General features: G+C 39.0%; 1 protein-coding gene across 1 annotated transcript in view; it reads right to left on the bottom strand.

Moving 5' to 3' along the window:
• The window catches only part of DNAH7 (dynein axonemal heavy chain 7), a 112,624-nt gene extending 97,387 nt beyond the window's left edge, over window positions 1-15,237 (bottom strand). The window contains exons 1-11 of the mRNA XM_080399345.1: window positions 15,144-15,237; window positions 11,140-11,205; window positions 10,570-10,678; window positions 10,310-10,463; window positions 9,856-9,949; window positions 8,419-8,599; window positions 7,456-7,528; window positions 5,274-5,399; window positions 3,807-3,926; window positions 2,115-2,298; window positions 500-679 (exon numbers count right to left, since the gene is read on the bottom strand). Of these exons, the coding sequence (XP_080255471.1) occupies window positions 500-679; window positions 2,115-2,298; window positions 3,807-3,926; window positions 5,274-5,399; window positions 7,456-7,528; window positions 8,419-8,599; window positions 9,856-9,949; window positions 10,310-10,463; window positions 10,570-10,678; window positions 11,140-11,205; window positions 15,144-15,158 (1,302 nt within the window). The 5' untranslated portion in view covers window positions 15,159-15,237. The remainder of the gene's footprint in view (window positions 1-499; window positions 680-2,114; window positions 2,299-3,806; window positions 3,927-5,273; window positions 5,400-7,455; window positions 7,529-8,418; window positions 8,600-9,855; window positions 9,950-10,309; window positions 10,464-10,569; window positions 10,679-11,139; window positions 11,206-15,143) is intronic.
• Between the last annotated feature and the right edge of the window lie 5 nt (window positions 15,238-15,242).

The following is a 15,242-nucleotide window of genomic DNA, read 5'->3' as shown; positions in this document are numbered from 1 at the left end:
AACCAAGTAGGTACTTTTTATGAAATAATTACATTTTTTTAAAAAAGTTTTTTACTTAACCTAGATTATTTCCTGTTTGACCTAACATTTCAACCTGGTTGAATACATAAAACAACTAAAATATAAACTGCTTAAAAATTAAGGTTTAGATTATTTATTTTAAGGATAGTCTACTCAAAGAGGGTCTATATTTAAAAAGACAGTACCCTTTCCAGTATCAGTATAGAAGATATTTTACAGAATACTGCAGAAATGTGTTTAAAATTTAAATACATCAGTTTTGTTTCTAGTACGTTTGTAGTAGCTGCTACAGAAAATAACTCATAAACTAGGCAATTCTTAGCTTTTCATTTCCTTAGAGAACACTGATTGGGCCTTTTATTAATAAAATTAAGATGATGTCAAATTGTTCCAAATAGTTCTGACAACAAGGCCTAAGAACAAAACGTAGGAACAATACAATGATAAAACAAAACCCTCAAGTATTGTAATTTCTTACCCACTTAGAAAATAATTTGGTCTCAACTCTTGGTATATCACTGACAGCTTGAATCATAACAGTATAAACATCCAGTAATACATCCTCACAGTCGTTAAAGTCAGGTTCAAATTTAATACCGTCATTCTCAAGGATTAGCCTCAGGATTAAACCTGGCTCTTTGTAGGTTTGGACTGATTCCTAACATGGAGCCGGGGAGAAAGTATAGTATTAGTTAACCTAACTCATGCAGGAAAAGTCATTAAGAATTACTCCAGCATATGAATTTTAAATTTTCAAGACTTTAATTGCAAATTACATGGCATAATCCTAACAAAAATACTTGTGCAAGTAGGAAGTACGTCTCTGATAAAATTCATATACACTGACGTTCATTAAGATGAAATGCAACATTATTTTCAGTAGGCACGAGAGGCATCCTCTATACACCAGCAAACAACTTTTCTAAGTTTTTTCTGCGTAGACTGAAGCAGAGTAGCTTTACAGTAGTAGCGCTCACAAACATAGCAATATGTAAATTATTATGTGTACAGCAGTACCTGTATTCATCATCCAGAACAGTCACTATCAATCTACTAACCTTAAAAAAATAAAGTGTTACATCCAATTCTATTTGCTAAACAAGAATTTGATTACTAAAATTGAGTATTATGAAGGTTTTATATACAGTATGGAGTCCCATGTATTAAAAAAAAACACTGTATATGCTTTTGTCCTTTGCGGCATAATTTGTTTTTTTATCATATTTTTAATCTGGCTCATGTAACTTTTCCATATCTGCTAACATATTCTAACTACAGAAAAATTTGATTCGGAAACGTGAGGAAGCAATTTATCGCTACTAGGCAGCACAGGATAGCTATTAGGAAAGGTAAGACTAGAAAATACATACCAATTACTAATACTAACAGAAAATACTACTGTAGACATCACAGCTTACTTAACTCAGAAGTAGACAATGCAATTACAGGGGAGCAGGAATGAAAAATATATACTCTGCCTCCACAACATGATTCCTTACTTCCTTACATTCTCTGCCTATTTTTTCATCAATATTACCTGGAGCCAGAGTTCTGTGGATATTTGATGGCAAGGCTGTACTAACAAAATGCTGATCCAGATGCACTCCAAGATATCAAATATCAAGAAATATTTACCTCTACGGTAGACATTATGTGAGTGCAAAGGAGAATCTCCTCCTTTTTTACCTTTTCCCCCCTGCCCAGAACTATCCCGACAAAGCTAACTCCCAACAGGAGAGAGAAGATAAAACTTCCTCAAAGACGGGTATTACAGAGAGCGCGCTAGTAGATGCAAACAGCCTTTACATTAATGCATTTCTACTGTATGCCTGACAGCAGTGTGCTCTTGAGGACACCAGATTTAAAATATGTTGATATTCCCCTTCTTACATGAAAAATAAAAGTTATTTTAATTCTGCTTAATAAATAATGCATTCCTAAAACACTATTCCTTTTCTTCCAGAAAGCATCTGCCAGCAAAGTTCATACCTTCTTTTCTATTATTTTTTTCAAAATAAGCGAAATAAACAGGAAATGACTTGTACATACATGGATAAACAATGCTGCTAGCATGCATATTAAAGACTACTTACTGCAGGTTGAACAATTAAATCTGTGAAGTCTTGAATCGAATGTAGAAGTAAATGTTGCAGTTGATGAGTCATTAAAGTGGCAGCACAATTGAAGAAAGACTCTAGTTTAGCAATGCTGGCATGGCTGGGTACTTGTTTTCGCTTATTACCTTGGTAAAAGATTTTCTGCACTTCTGGAAACCACCTGAAAAAAATACAATATTTTTAAGCTTTTCAAGTGATTAGCATTAATAAATCTGTGCTTTTAAGTTAATTGCTGTAAATGCTTATATTACATGCAGTCAAAAGATGCTGCAGTATACTTAGGAAACTATACCTTAAGTCAGTCATATGGTAGTATCTTGAAACTCTAAGGAATTTTGTCTCTGAAAGTATTTTTATTATCATGAAACCATACTTAAACCACCAGGTATTATGATAGACAAGTCTGCTATCTTCATCTCCTGTTTCACAGGCCAGAAAGGCTTCACAGGCAGCACACTCCAGTCCCAGGGGTTGTGCAGTGCATTATGCACCCTTGCAACCTCAGCGGATATTAAGATGTGAAAGCAATCCAAAGGGAATTCTGCCCAGTTGCCCTTAACCAAAATAAAATTGACTCTGGCATGTCTGTGAAATCAAAAGAAAGCACAGAAGTGCAGCCTTCAGTTAACAGCAGAAAGGTATTTTAAGGGTCTGGAAGAAAAACACTTGAAAGCAATAAAGGCCATACATAACAGAACCATGGACAAGTGCAGAAATAAAAGCCTTCAAGGTTAATAACATGAAAAAACAAGTATTTGAGAATATAGCCGTCTTGACAGTTGTTTTACTTGACTAAAACTTGAAATAGTAAAAATGCAGTAATACTTAACTGCAGAAATCAAGCATTGTAAGTTAAAGAAAGATCAGATGCATACAAATAATACACATTGTGTTTGGCCACAAATACCTAAAAAAAGACCTAGCAATTCTGATGCTTTATTTGAAAACTTAATGGCGGCTTACTGAGTCCGCTACCAAGAAAACTGCCTTTTTTCTTTTAAAATACCTCAGACTGAATATATAAAAATTATGATATCCAAACACTTTTTAAAATCTTAATCATAATCCCTGAAGTCAACAGATCTCATTAATGCAGCATTTTTCAGATGATTCTGTTCTCAGAAGCAGCTGCAAAACTGAGACTATACAAACTGAAATTCATCAATACATGGTCTGCAGAGATGCTGCTAGTGAAGTGACATCAGGTTAATCTTCCTATCCATGAGACACTTCCTTTGTGTGAAGTAGGGATGGGGAAAGTCTTATTATCTAATAAGTTATATCACAGTTTATATTCTAAAATGGCATAAATAATTGATTGTATTAAATGGTATTTTCTCATTTATCCAGCACAAATGAATCCACAAAACAAAAGCTTCTGTCAGACTAAAACACATACATTGTTACTGTCCCTCTAGGAAGTGAACAAAATATATCACACCAAAATTCAGAATAAGAAAACTGCACAAATCATGACAACATGCTCAATATTTACACAGCAGCTTTCATTCACAGGCCTCAATTTCACAACATTGCATCTCTTACTTTAATACATATTATTAAAATGGGACATTTTTCCTCTCTCCAGAAAGTTCAGTTTCAAAAACAGTGGGAAAAAAAGTTAAATATTTCCCTATAACTTAAAAAATATGATACAGCGGATCATACTTCTTGGATAGAATCTCTTTGGATTTTTCAATTTCCTTCATGACTTTATTCTGGAAAAATGTGAGGTCCTCCGCTTCTTGTTTACTGTGAAATATTTCTGTATCAAAAAGGCGTAAAGTTCTGAAACAGAATGTAACATGAATATTTCAGGAGCATATTCACCGTATCTTGTTTCTCATTCTTCTGTTTTCATTAAACTTTTTTCATATTTCGCATTTCAAAGTGTTTTTAATCATATCTTACAACACTTTAAAATAATGTTATTTTCAGAAATTATTTCCTATTGTTTCAGAGCAACCAAATACAACCACTGCAGTGCCGTCTGTATGCATGGTCTTAAACTGAAGTAGTAATTACTGCATTTAGGCATATTAATAACTGTTTTCAGAATCAGAGTCTGTGTATACGATATGCATTATATATAGGATCAAACATTAACAATTCTGAATGTATTAAATATCATTGCTTTCTAGGACTGGATGGATTTCTACAAATACTACAAAATAACATAAAAATAAATGAATAACCACCTAAACCTAGTTTCAAAATAATTTTCAGTTACATTTTTTTTAAAAGCCATTGGCTGAATTTCATCTCCCACTTAGCAGATACAACAAAAATTTAAAAATAAAACAAACCACTCCCTGTAACTTGTTTTGGCACTTGGCCTGGACAGGTCAGTTCATTCTCTTTTGTACCACCAGTCAAGAAACAAGCAACCAGTTTGGTCTACTCTGGGAAGCAGAAAATAGCTCATCTAATGGCTTTTTCTCTTGTTAATAAGGTAAAAGACATAAATGCCTTGCTATGCAAGACAGCAACCCTTCTTTTCTTGGGAGACAGATTGTTTTGAATACTCATGACCTGAGAAAGACTGAAGAAAAAAAAGAAAGGTGTCATATCTGAACAGATTAAGGGACCATACTAAAAGCAAGAAAGATTGAGAAATGGAACTCATTTCCACAAATAAATTATTTTTTCAAATATGTCAGAAGAAACTTGCCAGAGACTGTAGAAAAAAACCAAACCAAAAATCAAAATCACAAACTGCCAAGTCCAAATGGTATTTCACCCACACTCTAAAAAAATAATCAAGTACAAAACAGCTATTGAACTTTCATGTTCAGCTTCTTGCTTAAAACTGCCTAGATATCAAAAGACATGAAGATGGCAAAGTGTTCCCTGTGATTTCTGGGGACGTACAGATACAAAAGCTTGACCTCTATGGAGAAACGGTCAGCAGAAACTCCTTGAAGCATGAGGAGAGAACACAGACAAATCTATTTGGGATAAGGGCTGTCAAACAGTGCCATCATATCCATGACCAGTGTTCAGGTAGATGTATCGTAGCAGTTCCAATTCAACACAGTAACTTGGAAATCTTTAGATGTCATCATCCATTATTTCCCTACATAGATTCTGAAATCACTGAGCAGCTGAAACCTAAGAGATACAAATAACACTTACTTAAATGAAGTCTCCCATAAGTTCAGAACAGCAAGCATTAAAGGATTTATTGCATGCAAATTTTCTTTCACGTAACTGCATGCTGATAAGAAAGACTTGTTCCAAAGTTTTGGCACTACTTCTAGTCTAAAAAAAAAAACAACAAACCACCACCAAAAAACAATCACAAAACCAGTAAGAAACAGTAGAATGAATGTAGTAGCTGTGCTAAGAACCAAAATGTTTATACATTTACTTTAAGATAATTCTTTTGCAACCCAGAAAGCACAGAATGCAGGAGATAAATCTAACTTTCCGCTTATTATTCAGATACCAAAAAGAAGGTCTTCAAATACTGACCACTACATAAAAAAAATATAACGAGAGAAATACTGACCAAATTCTAAGAGATCCATAACCTATTCATGGTCCCTTATATTTAGCATATAAAATCATTATACATACATAATGTATTTAGTCAATTAATAAGCAATTTTCTACAATAAGTACTATTTTATATAAGTTTATGCTCATCACTCCAAATCTGTAAAGACTCATAGATTTAGAGCCTTTTCATTAACTCAGTTGGCCTGCTTCCAAATTTTTCAAAACATTAAACTATTTTGGTGGGGTGTTTCTTTTCCTGCTTTAAAAATCGTTGTCATTTTCTACAGGCAGTCTGATTTTACTGTTAACATATTAAGCACTACCACTTAAGTAGCATACATTGCAACCTTTAGGTTTCAGGGGAAAAGCAAAAACACTCCTGACAAATGTGTTATATACTTTTAACACTTGTTTTCATTTGCACAATGAGCTCCCACCCATAAAAGTAATTTCCGAGATAAAAAAAGCGTCAATTTCTCAGAGAATCTCTATTTTACAGGAGACAGAAAAAGTAGCTACAGGAAATTTAAAAAATTCCAAGTTTTTCCACCTTTATCTTATATTGTTTCTTTAGAATGAAGTTTCAAATTTCAAATACTGTTAATGGACTGAACCTGTTTTACCAATGATTATTCTGCTAGGAGAATTTTGTGCTTTTGGATTTGCATGTTAAGCATGTGATATAAGCTTATACACATGCTACTGTGATGTCCCACGCAGGTCCTAGGAGGTAGGGAAGATCTACAAAGAATCAGATGCAGGATGGCTGCTTACCCCAGGGATACAGTAACAACAATAAATTCATCGTGTATGATTTCTCTTTTTAAAATGCAAATTGTTTCAGTAACATCTGTCACAGCCACCCCTTCTACTATATTCTAATGCCTAGCATTTGAGATCTAAAAGCATCTATCTCAAACCACTATTTCCAACAAAACCTTTCCTGTTTTTAAGATCACTCAGTATTGCTACCCTTGAGCCTGGCTGGTATCGGTGGAAGCGTTCCCCTTCTGCAGCGTTTGTATCATTTCATTCCCCGACAAGGCAAATTTATTTCCCAGTTCTTGGCTGTATCTTTGGAGGAGGTACCTCTTCACTTCCACGTCTCGGGAAGAATGACAGTATGATGTTCTAGGAAAGCTGATACTAGGCAGGCTGACCCACCCTGGGCAGATGCTACGATCCCTGGAGTAGCCCTATACTTGCTTCCAGTAGACTGCAGATTTTTTAAGGCAAGTCCGAATGGAACAGAGATTAATCCATTACTCAGAACAAAGGCCACATCTATCCACTCCAGTATGGAGGTTGCTACGTACTGGAAAACTCAGCCAGAAAAGCCAGGCATCTATCACCGTTCATACCACATATTGCTGAACTGCTCTTCAGATCAAAACAGTCTGTATTTATTACATTCTTAAACCTGGATCTATTGACCCAAACTGTCACAATCTGTAAATGAGAGACTCAGTGAAATCTGTGCAGAATATGACACTGTTCCATACATTACAATGCAGTTTATACATAAGCATTTGGCCTCCTCTATCAAGGGTTGCCTGTTGGCTGTGGGATTAATTGTGAGACTTCTTACCAGTTGAGCACTGCTAAACAAAACTAAATCCAAACAACCTTTCAAGGTAGACACACATTTTCCAGGGTTTTTCCAGACTGTGTATAATCATTATCTCAATTTACTTAAGTAATAATTAAGTCTGATTTATGGCTGACATTGACTACCACTACTAAGACTGTTCTTTATACGTGCTATTCTACCCCACTGTTCTCTAGTCAGTGTTTTTGAATCAATATATTTTCTTACTCTGCACGATGAGGTAGAAGAATATCCTTCTTGTCTTCATCTTTTGCCCTGGTGTCTCTAAACACAAAGTCAACTGAAAAAATATATTAAAAAAGAAAAAAAGAAAAAAGAAGCCAAAATAATTTTAGCGAAGGAACAGAATCAGAGAATCATGTAGGTTGGAAAAGACCTTTGAGATCATCAAGTCCAACTGTAAACCTAACAGCACCATGGGCACCGCTCAGCCATGTCCCTGAGCACCATGTCTACACGTCTTTTAAATACCTCCAGGGGTGGTGACTCCACCACCTCCCTGGGCAGCCTGAAGGCTTGACCACCCTTTCAATGAAGAAATTTTTCCTAATACCCAACCTAAACCTCCCCTGGTGCAACCTGAGGCCTTTTCCTCTCATCCTGTTTCTTGTTATCTGGGAGAAGAGACCAGTCCCCACCTCGCTGCAGCCTCCCTTCAGGCAGTTGTACACAGTGAGATGGTCTCCCCTGAGCCGCCTCCTCTCCAGGCTGACACCCCCCCCACTCCGTGGCCCCAGCCCCCCCCCCCCAGGACCTGTGCCCCAACCCCTTCAGTGGCTTCGCTGCCCGGCTCTGGCACGCTCCAGCCCCTCCATATCTCAACCAAAATGACCCAATACACAACTCATTGAGAACAGTTCTATCTAGTCATATGTGAAAAAGGATTTAGAAGAAAGCTATACTATTAAATGGGGATATATATATATAAAATAATATTTTTTTGAAAGTGTTGAAAGATCAAGAAATAATGAATATTATCATCTTAGGTCATTACAAAGACCAGAAGACCCAAGTATTCTTTTTATTAAAATGTGCCTCTAACATGCAGGAGAGAACTTTCATATCACTCTTCCACAACGGCAGCTCTCAGCAGTGAGCAGCACTCAACCACAAACACTTCTGAATATTAGCAATTTAGGAGAAAACACAAGTAAACTCCTAGAAATCTACCTATAGCCTTTTTTATACTCAGAAGATAGTCTTCTTTCACTTCATCAGTCAGTGAATGTATACTTTCATCAAGTACTTTCAGGCACTGTGGAATTAAAGCTAAGATGTGATCTAGCCATGAGTCATCCATGGGGGCCACATTTGCTGTACCAATTCCATGGCAAATGTAATAGTGGTATTTCTGCAGGATAAAACAATAAGATGCACCGGTTAAGGCCAGTATGAGACAGCCATTGCTACTACAGGTTTAGCTAGAGATACAGGCTTACTTAGTAAAAATAAACATACTTATCACCAAGTACTGCTTTATGTTGTAAATTACATACACATCACTAAATGTGATGTAAATACCTTCACCAGCCTGCCAAGCACTAGTGGGCAGAATAACAATAAAACTCCGTGGAGACAAAAAAACAAGAGTATAGTGCCATAAGCCTCATTCCACTTCTCTGAAAAGAGCTAAATAACAAAAATTTCATTGAAGAATGGACAGAAGTTGTTGAATTCTGGCTTTTGTTTTGCTTTGGCTTTTACAGTTCTACAATTCTGGTGCAATGCCCCTCCTTCGCACTGTTCCAGTACCAACTTTTTCCTCAAATAAATTTTCAAGATATATTGATCTATCTCATCACTCCAGTGCTTCCATTATTATCCATTAACTCTGGGGCTGGACCACATATTCAAAAAGAAAGCCAGGCATTCTGCAGACTTTTGTGTGGACATGCAACATACAGCTAATGCACTGCTCGGAATATGAATGTATAACCACAGATAAGAACATCTGCTTGTATAACAGGCACGTGAAATCTGCTTAACAAAACCTCAGAGCATCAGTGGAAACATGAAAAAACTTATCAGCCCAGATGCATAGAAATACACAACGGAATATCAAGTGGAAGATTACCAATGTCAGGAAGTAACATGATTCTATTTCAGTCAATTTATCCCAAAATGAACTCAATCTGTTTTAAATATACATAAATCACAAAATTGTGTATACAATTGTGTCATGCAAGCTATCTTAAACCAGAATGAGAATGAAGAACATCCTAGGCCCTAGATGAGGGTAACCCAAAGAGAATAGTCTCATGGATTCTATCTGCTTAGACAAAGCAGTGCACCTGCCCTTGCACAACATTCTCACCTTCAGGAAGTGTAGAAAAGATTAATTTATTACTTTCTGACACCGGTTATCCTCCAGTTACTATTCCATTCTATAATTCCTTGAATCATCTACACGTTCCTAATGTTCCATTCTCAACAGTAACATGATAAATAACATACTGTGTGAAACTAATAATGGAAGCATATGTCATTATCAGTCATATCTCATTGTGTCAATCATCTTGACAATATTTACAATAAATGATCTGCATTGTATTTTATTTAATACTCAAATTAACTTCATTTAATACAGTACTAAATACATTGAGCTACCAAGGTATCTTTCTCTACTGGTGTAGAAGAATCTGCTCCTGCAGGCTGGGTTCTGTCAAGGGATGGAAGCTGTTCTTCAGTAAGGTCTTGCTGCCTGAGACAAAAAACCAAACAAAATACAGAGTATGCATCACATTCCTCAGATACATTTTACTGGCATTAAAATGTAGCTGTCCTACATGTCAGTTGTGAAGAAACACCACAAAAAAAAAGGGAACCGGAAAACCTTAACAATGAGCACAAGACATTCTGATTCAAAAGGAACACAGAAGCATGTGACCAAATTTCTATTTTACCTGCTAATGTTCACCTTTAAAAATTGGTGATATAGTTCATGCTCATATACATATTTTCCATTTACAATCATCAAAATCTTAAAATAATTTAATTCAAATATTTGGTTCATCTATGAAAAAGTATAAAACCCACATTATTCAAGGATAAGGAAACTCACAATATAATGTCAACAAGAGCACTTCTGAAACTTTCATGTTTTTTTTTCAGATGACTGCTGCTCTGCAATGTAGAAGTTGACGGCCCAGCACCTGCTTCATTATCTGTAGAATCCTGTATCTTGTGTCTCTTGCATCTCATCTTCAGATATTCTCCTTGCAGAAAATACATTTTGAAATAAAAAAAAAAGTTCAAATGTATCATACATGTTTTATGTTTCTGAGAGGTTTTCTTTAGTAGCGCTAAAAATGTTAACCTTACCAGGTGAACACTCATTTTCTACAGTAAACTCATCTGCCTCGTCATCTTTCTGTTCTTTGCTTAGATGGAATGAAGGGCAAGTCTGCTGCCATAGTGGTTTACACCTTCCCTGGAATAAACATTTATTTTATTTCGACACTTGTGGGTGCTACTAACACACACTTCAAGGCTTTGTAAATATAGTAAATCAAAGAAACTGTAGCCTAATATACAGCAGGAATAATGCAACATGAAAACCATACAATGAACTACTACTTACACAGTACCCTCAAATTCTAAATATCCAGGCCGTTAGAGAGAAGCATGTTAAACTTGTATGTGATATTTATAAACTCACTAGTTTTACACCTTACATAAACATTTTCAAACACTACTTTCAATGTTTTCTAAATATTGAAATATAAACAATGTTCCACATACAGACATAATATACATAAGCAATATACATACATAGTGCAGAGAGAGAATATACACCTCGGCACATACTGGAATGAGGACCATGGTCTTTACATAACCATGCTGCGACACATATTTGAAAATGAAAGCTTACAAAAAAGCCACCAAAACTACCTGAGACAACTGTGGTAGTAAGTTCACTGTTCTCTTGGCCAGCTTCCCTTTGCCACTTGGACTGGGCTTAGGAAAGGAAAAGAAAAAAGGGGGGGGGGAAAGATGATCACAACTAGAAATTTGAGATTACTACTAGTATTAGACTTAAAGAAATACATACACTTGTAATCTAGCTCTAGCTGCATTTTTCTCTCATATAATAATTTTCACACATACAATTTCCTATCACTTTCCCTGTTCTTCCTAGAGTGCTTCCACGTAGAATTCAACTTTCTCAAACACCTTTGTAAAATCATAGCTCTGAAAAATTAATTTTAGGCTGGGAAGCATTTATGTTACCTTTTGGGCAAAATATACATTACAGCATTACAAGATACCATCAAGTAATACAAAAAACCAAGTAATTTCTCGATTCCCATTCTTCAGTCAACATTTTTTAAAACACAAAATGGCCCCTTTTTTTTTTTTCTAACCCATAAACTTTCATTTAAGAGTGTCCGGTATTATTTGCTTTTCCACAATGTTGATCCCTCAGCACGAGACATCAAAGCTGTTCGTCCAAAAGCATCCCTGACCATGCCCAGGATGCTGGCTAGCACACTTCAGCAGGGTACAGCACCTTCCTATGAACAAACGAGACAATCTAGTTGTAAAATTTGGCTCTAACACAACTGCCTTTGGCTGCTTATTTCTCCTTGGTTTCACACCACCACCAGTGCCCCTGGCACTGCCCACACTGCCTCTTTCCATGTAACATGCTTTGTTAAATGTTAAAAACATTAAAAAACCCAAACATAAACATGTTTTGAAAAAAACCCAACAAATAAAATCAAACCCAACCAAAATATCTAACACTGCGCGGTTATGCTACAGCCATTCTCTTTCTGCTTTGTGTCTTATGCAGACTGTAACAGACGAAAGACACAAAGCACAGAAAGTCTGTGCAGACTTGAGCTACCCTTAAACAAAATGGGTTTGCCATCATTTTCTGTACAGTTGCTGTGGTGTAAAACTCACACAAGTTGTAGGCACTTAACTATCTACATAGATTTTGCAGTCAAGAATGAAGTCTGGCAATTCCTCAGCGAGCCAAAAATCTATATCAGGCTCCAAAGAAAACCACCTTCAAAATACAGGAATTTGACAGTGATAAAATATGTAGAGACATACATTATCAGTTGTTAGCAATGTCTTCATATACTAATTTGCGATCCCATTTGTGAAAGGGGAGCAAACTCATTCCAGCTCCAAGGAGTTATTCCCCTGAACGTGATGGGAAAAACTCCATGAAACTCCCTGACTACCACTACTGCAAGAAGGTCATACAACAAAAGGTTTTAAGGATCTTGTTTCAAAACCAACAGCACTACTCTTTTAATGAACAAAAGATCAATCCTCCCCCTTTCTCTCCTCAAATGAAATCAAATGCATCTGGCTTCCCCTTAAACTGAGAACAAAATGCCTGGTAAATTAAAGTACTCTAAACACCAAGCAGGCCAGTTTTGGTATTTTTAGTCTAGCTTTTTGGCAATCACAGAACAGGCAACTGAAGACCTTGTCACCATAACCACCTCTCTTTCAGTCCCTCATTTCCTGCTCTCGACAGTCCATCTTCCAGTGAGGCACAGCCCATGTGCAAGATTTTTCACACCTTGACATTCTAACACCCGCACCAGTCTCACAGCCTGCAGTGACACAGACGATCACTTCTGCATAAATGAGAGAAAAGCAGGATTATAACCAATACAGATTTACTTGACAAGCTTGCTTTTTGTCTGGTAATTGGAACGGTCACTGGGAAAATACAAGGCCATTTGCTTCTCTGTAGTCTAACATATTCAGCTGCAAAAAGTTTCTCACCACAGACCATGTAACAGCTCCCAGTCTTTTCTAACGCCAGCACAGACACACTTCCCAGCAGCGCACCCACGCCGCATCACCGAGCTGCTGCCTACCAAGGCGGAAAGGCCACAGGGTGCAGCGCAGCCTATGGGCAGCGTTCGGACTGCTTTGGACACAGCTTTGTACAAACCGCCCGCGGCAGAATCACGAAGAAAAATCAGCAGAACTGTGGCTGCGATGATCCGCTCTCCTCCGCACAGCAGCACCAGCTACACAAAGCTAGGTCAGCCTGCACAGGGCCCTGGCCAGCTGGCACCACCTCCCCAGGCAACCTTCTCCCTGGCTTTATCACCTCAGGGTGAGGAACGTGGTTGCCATGCCTCGTCACAGCTCCCCTCCCTGCAACTTGAGAGCCTTGCCTCTCCTCCCGCTGCTGCACAGCACCAAGAGGGATCCACCACCATTTTCTCCCTAGTTCAGGCACTGGAAGACAGTAACTACACTCCTCCGCCACCTTCTCCAAGCTGACCGCCGGGCTGTTCCCTCAGACTCTTCATGCGATCTGATGGAGTCTGGTTTGGCAACAGCCTTACGGCTGCTGGGCCGGAGCCAGCTCCGCAAACCCACCCTGGGTGGGTCTGAACTTTGCTACAGACACGCCCTGTTCCCCGTGTCTCATGTAAGGAGGCTGCACCGTGCAGCTCGCTGCTCCTCCAGCCCAGATGCTGGAGCAGATGGAGAGTGGGATGGGGAAGAAAATCAAACCAACCAAATCAAAACAAACCAAACCAACCAGCCAAACAAACAAATGACCAAAAAAACCAAACCAAAACAAACAACAACAAACAAAACCACTTTTCTATAGAAGAAAATAGATCTGAATGCTTGGAAGAGTATTATCTAGTTCCCTCAGTCACAAGGTCCACAGTCTTAATTCTTAGGATTCCTCGTTAGGAACAAATAACAGAAACCTGGGCATTTGTACAAATAATGGGGCTATAAAAATGGCTAAGACTACACCTTACACTGTATATATATAAAAATGGCTAAGACTTCACATACAACGCCACACAGTTTTGATTAGATCTTCTGTTGAAAAATTCAGCACCGCAACTTGTACCCCTGAGCTGCGATACTGATAAACTCACATGTTGAAACCAGTTCCACCGGTGACAGTAGGAATATTTTAAAATACTGTACTGCAAACTCACTACTGGCAATAAGCTGTACTAAAAAGAAGAGTGCTGGGTGGCGAGGACTATCGGATATTTATGAGCAGCCAACTCACACCCTCTAATCAGCACCTCAAGCAGAAACACATGTGAAGAAAAGTTGGTGAACTTTTAACTCACTGGAGGAAGTTACTGAATTATTTCACTTAAAATATCTCACATACTTTGTTTAGAGCAAAACAGATCCGAATGAGGACATCAAAACCTAGGGTGAGTGAAAGAGTAAGGCTGACTCACAAACAAGCGAACATGGCTTAAGAGGGCAAACTGTTCCCTGGAATTACATCAACCAACTACACCTTGATCAGGCCATCAGAGAAATAATACAAACTACTATCGGTTAATGCCCGGTGATTTAAAGCCACATTTGCAGCTAGAAGCTTCTGGTGGCATTTGCCTTCAGCATGTAAGCTTTCTGCGCTTCTGGAAAGTAGGACGCTTCATGTTTAAAAAAACAAACACCAACACCCCAACACCCCACCCCCAAAAAAAAAAAAAAAAATTAAAAAAATAAGGAGAGGGCTTCCGATGCCGCATTTTGCACCAAGCCAGCTCACAGCTGGGCCGCGCTGCCCCGCTCCTGAGGGGCCGGCGGGGGGCGGGGGGCGCCGGGGGCCGCTCGCAGGGCACGGAGCCCGCGGGGGTGCGGGGCCCGCCATCGCGGCTCCCTACGCGCTCGTCGGCAGCGCCTGCGGGGAAACCGGCACCCCTCACGCCAGAGCAGCCCCCCGCCAGCCCAGCGCGCCCCGGCGCCCCGCTCTCCCCCCTTCTCCGTGAGGAGCCGCGCGGCCCCGCCGCTCCCCCCCTACACACACTCAGCCAGGCCGGCGCTCTCCCTCCCTCTCCGCCCCCCCCCCCAGGCCGGGCCGCCGCCCCCCCCCAGCGGGCCCACCGGCCCAGCGCCGGCCCCCCAGGGATCCCCCGCCGTACCTGCTCGGTGCCCATGGCTGCGCAGGCCAGGCCGCGGCGGGACGCGCCGTTACCTGGCAGCGCCACGCGCGCGGCGGCACGGCCCGGCCCAGCCCAGCC

The sequence above is a fragment of the Falco punctatus genome (assembly GCF_963210335.1).
Source record: "Falco punctatus genome assembly, chromosome: 8".
In the NCBI taxonomy this organism is placed as follows: Eukaryota; Metazoa; Chordata; class Aves; order Falconiformes; family Falconidae; genus Falco; species Falco punctatus.
Note: the sequence above shows the minus strand (reverse complement) of the source record. Positions and strands in the feature narration are given on the sequence as shown.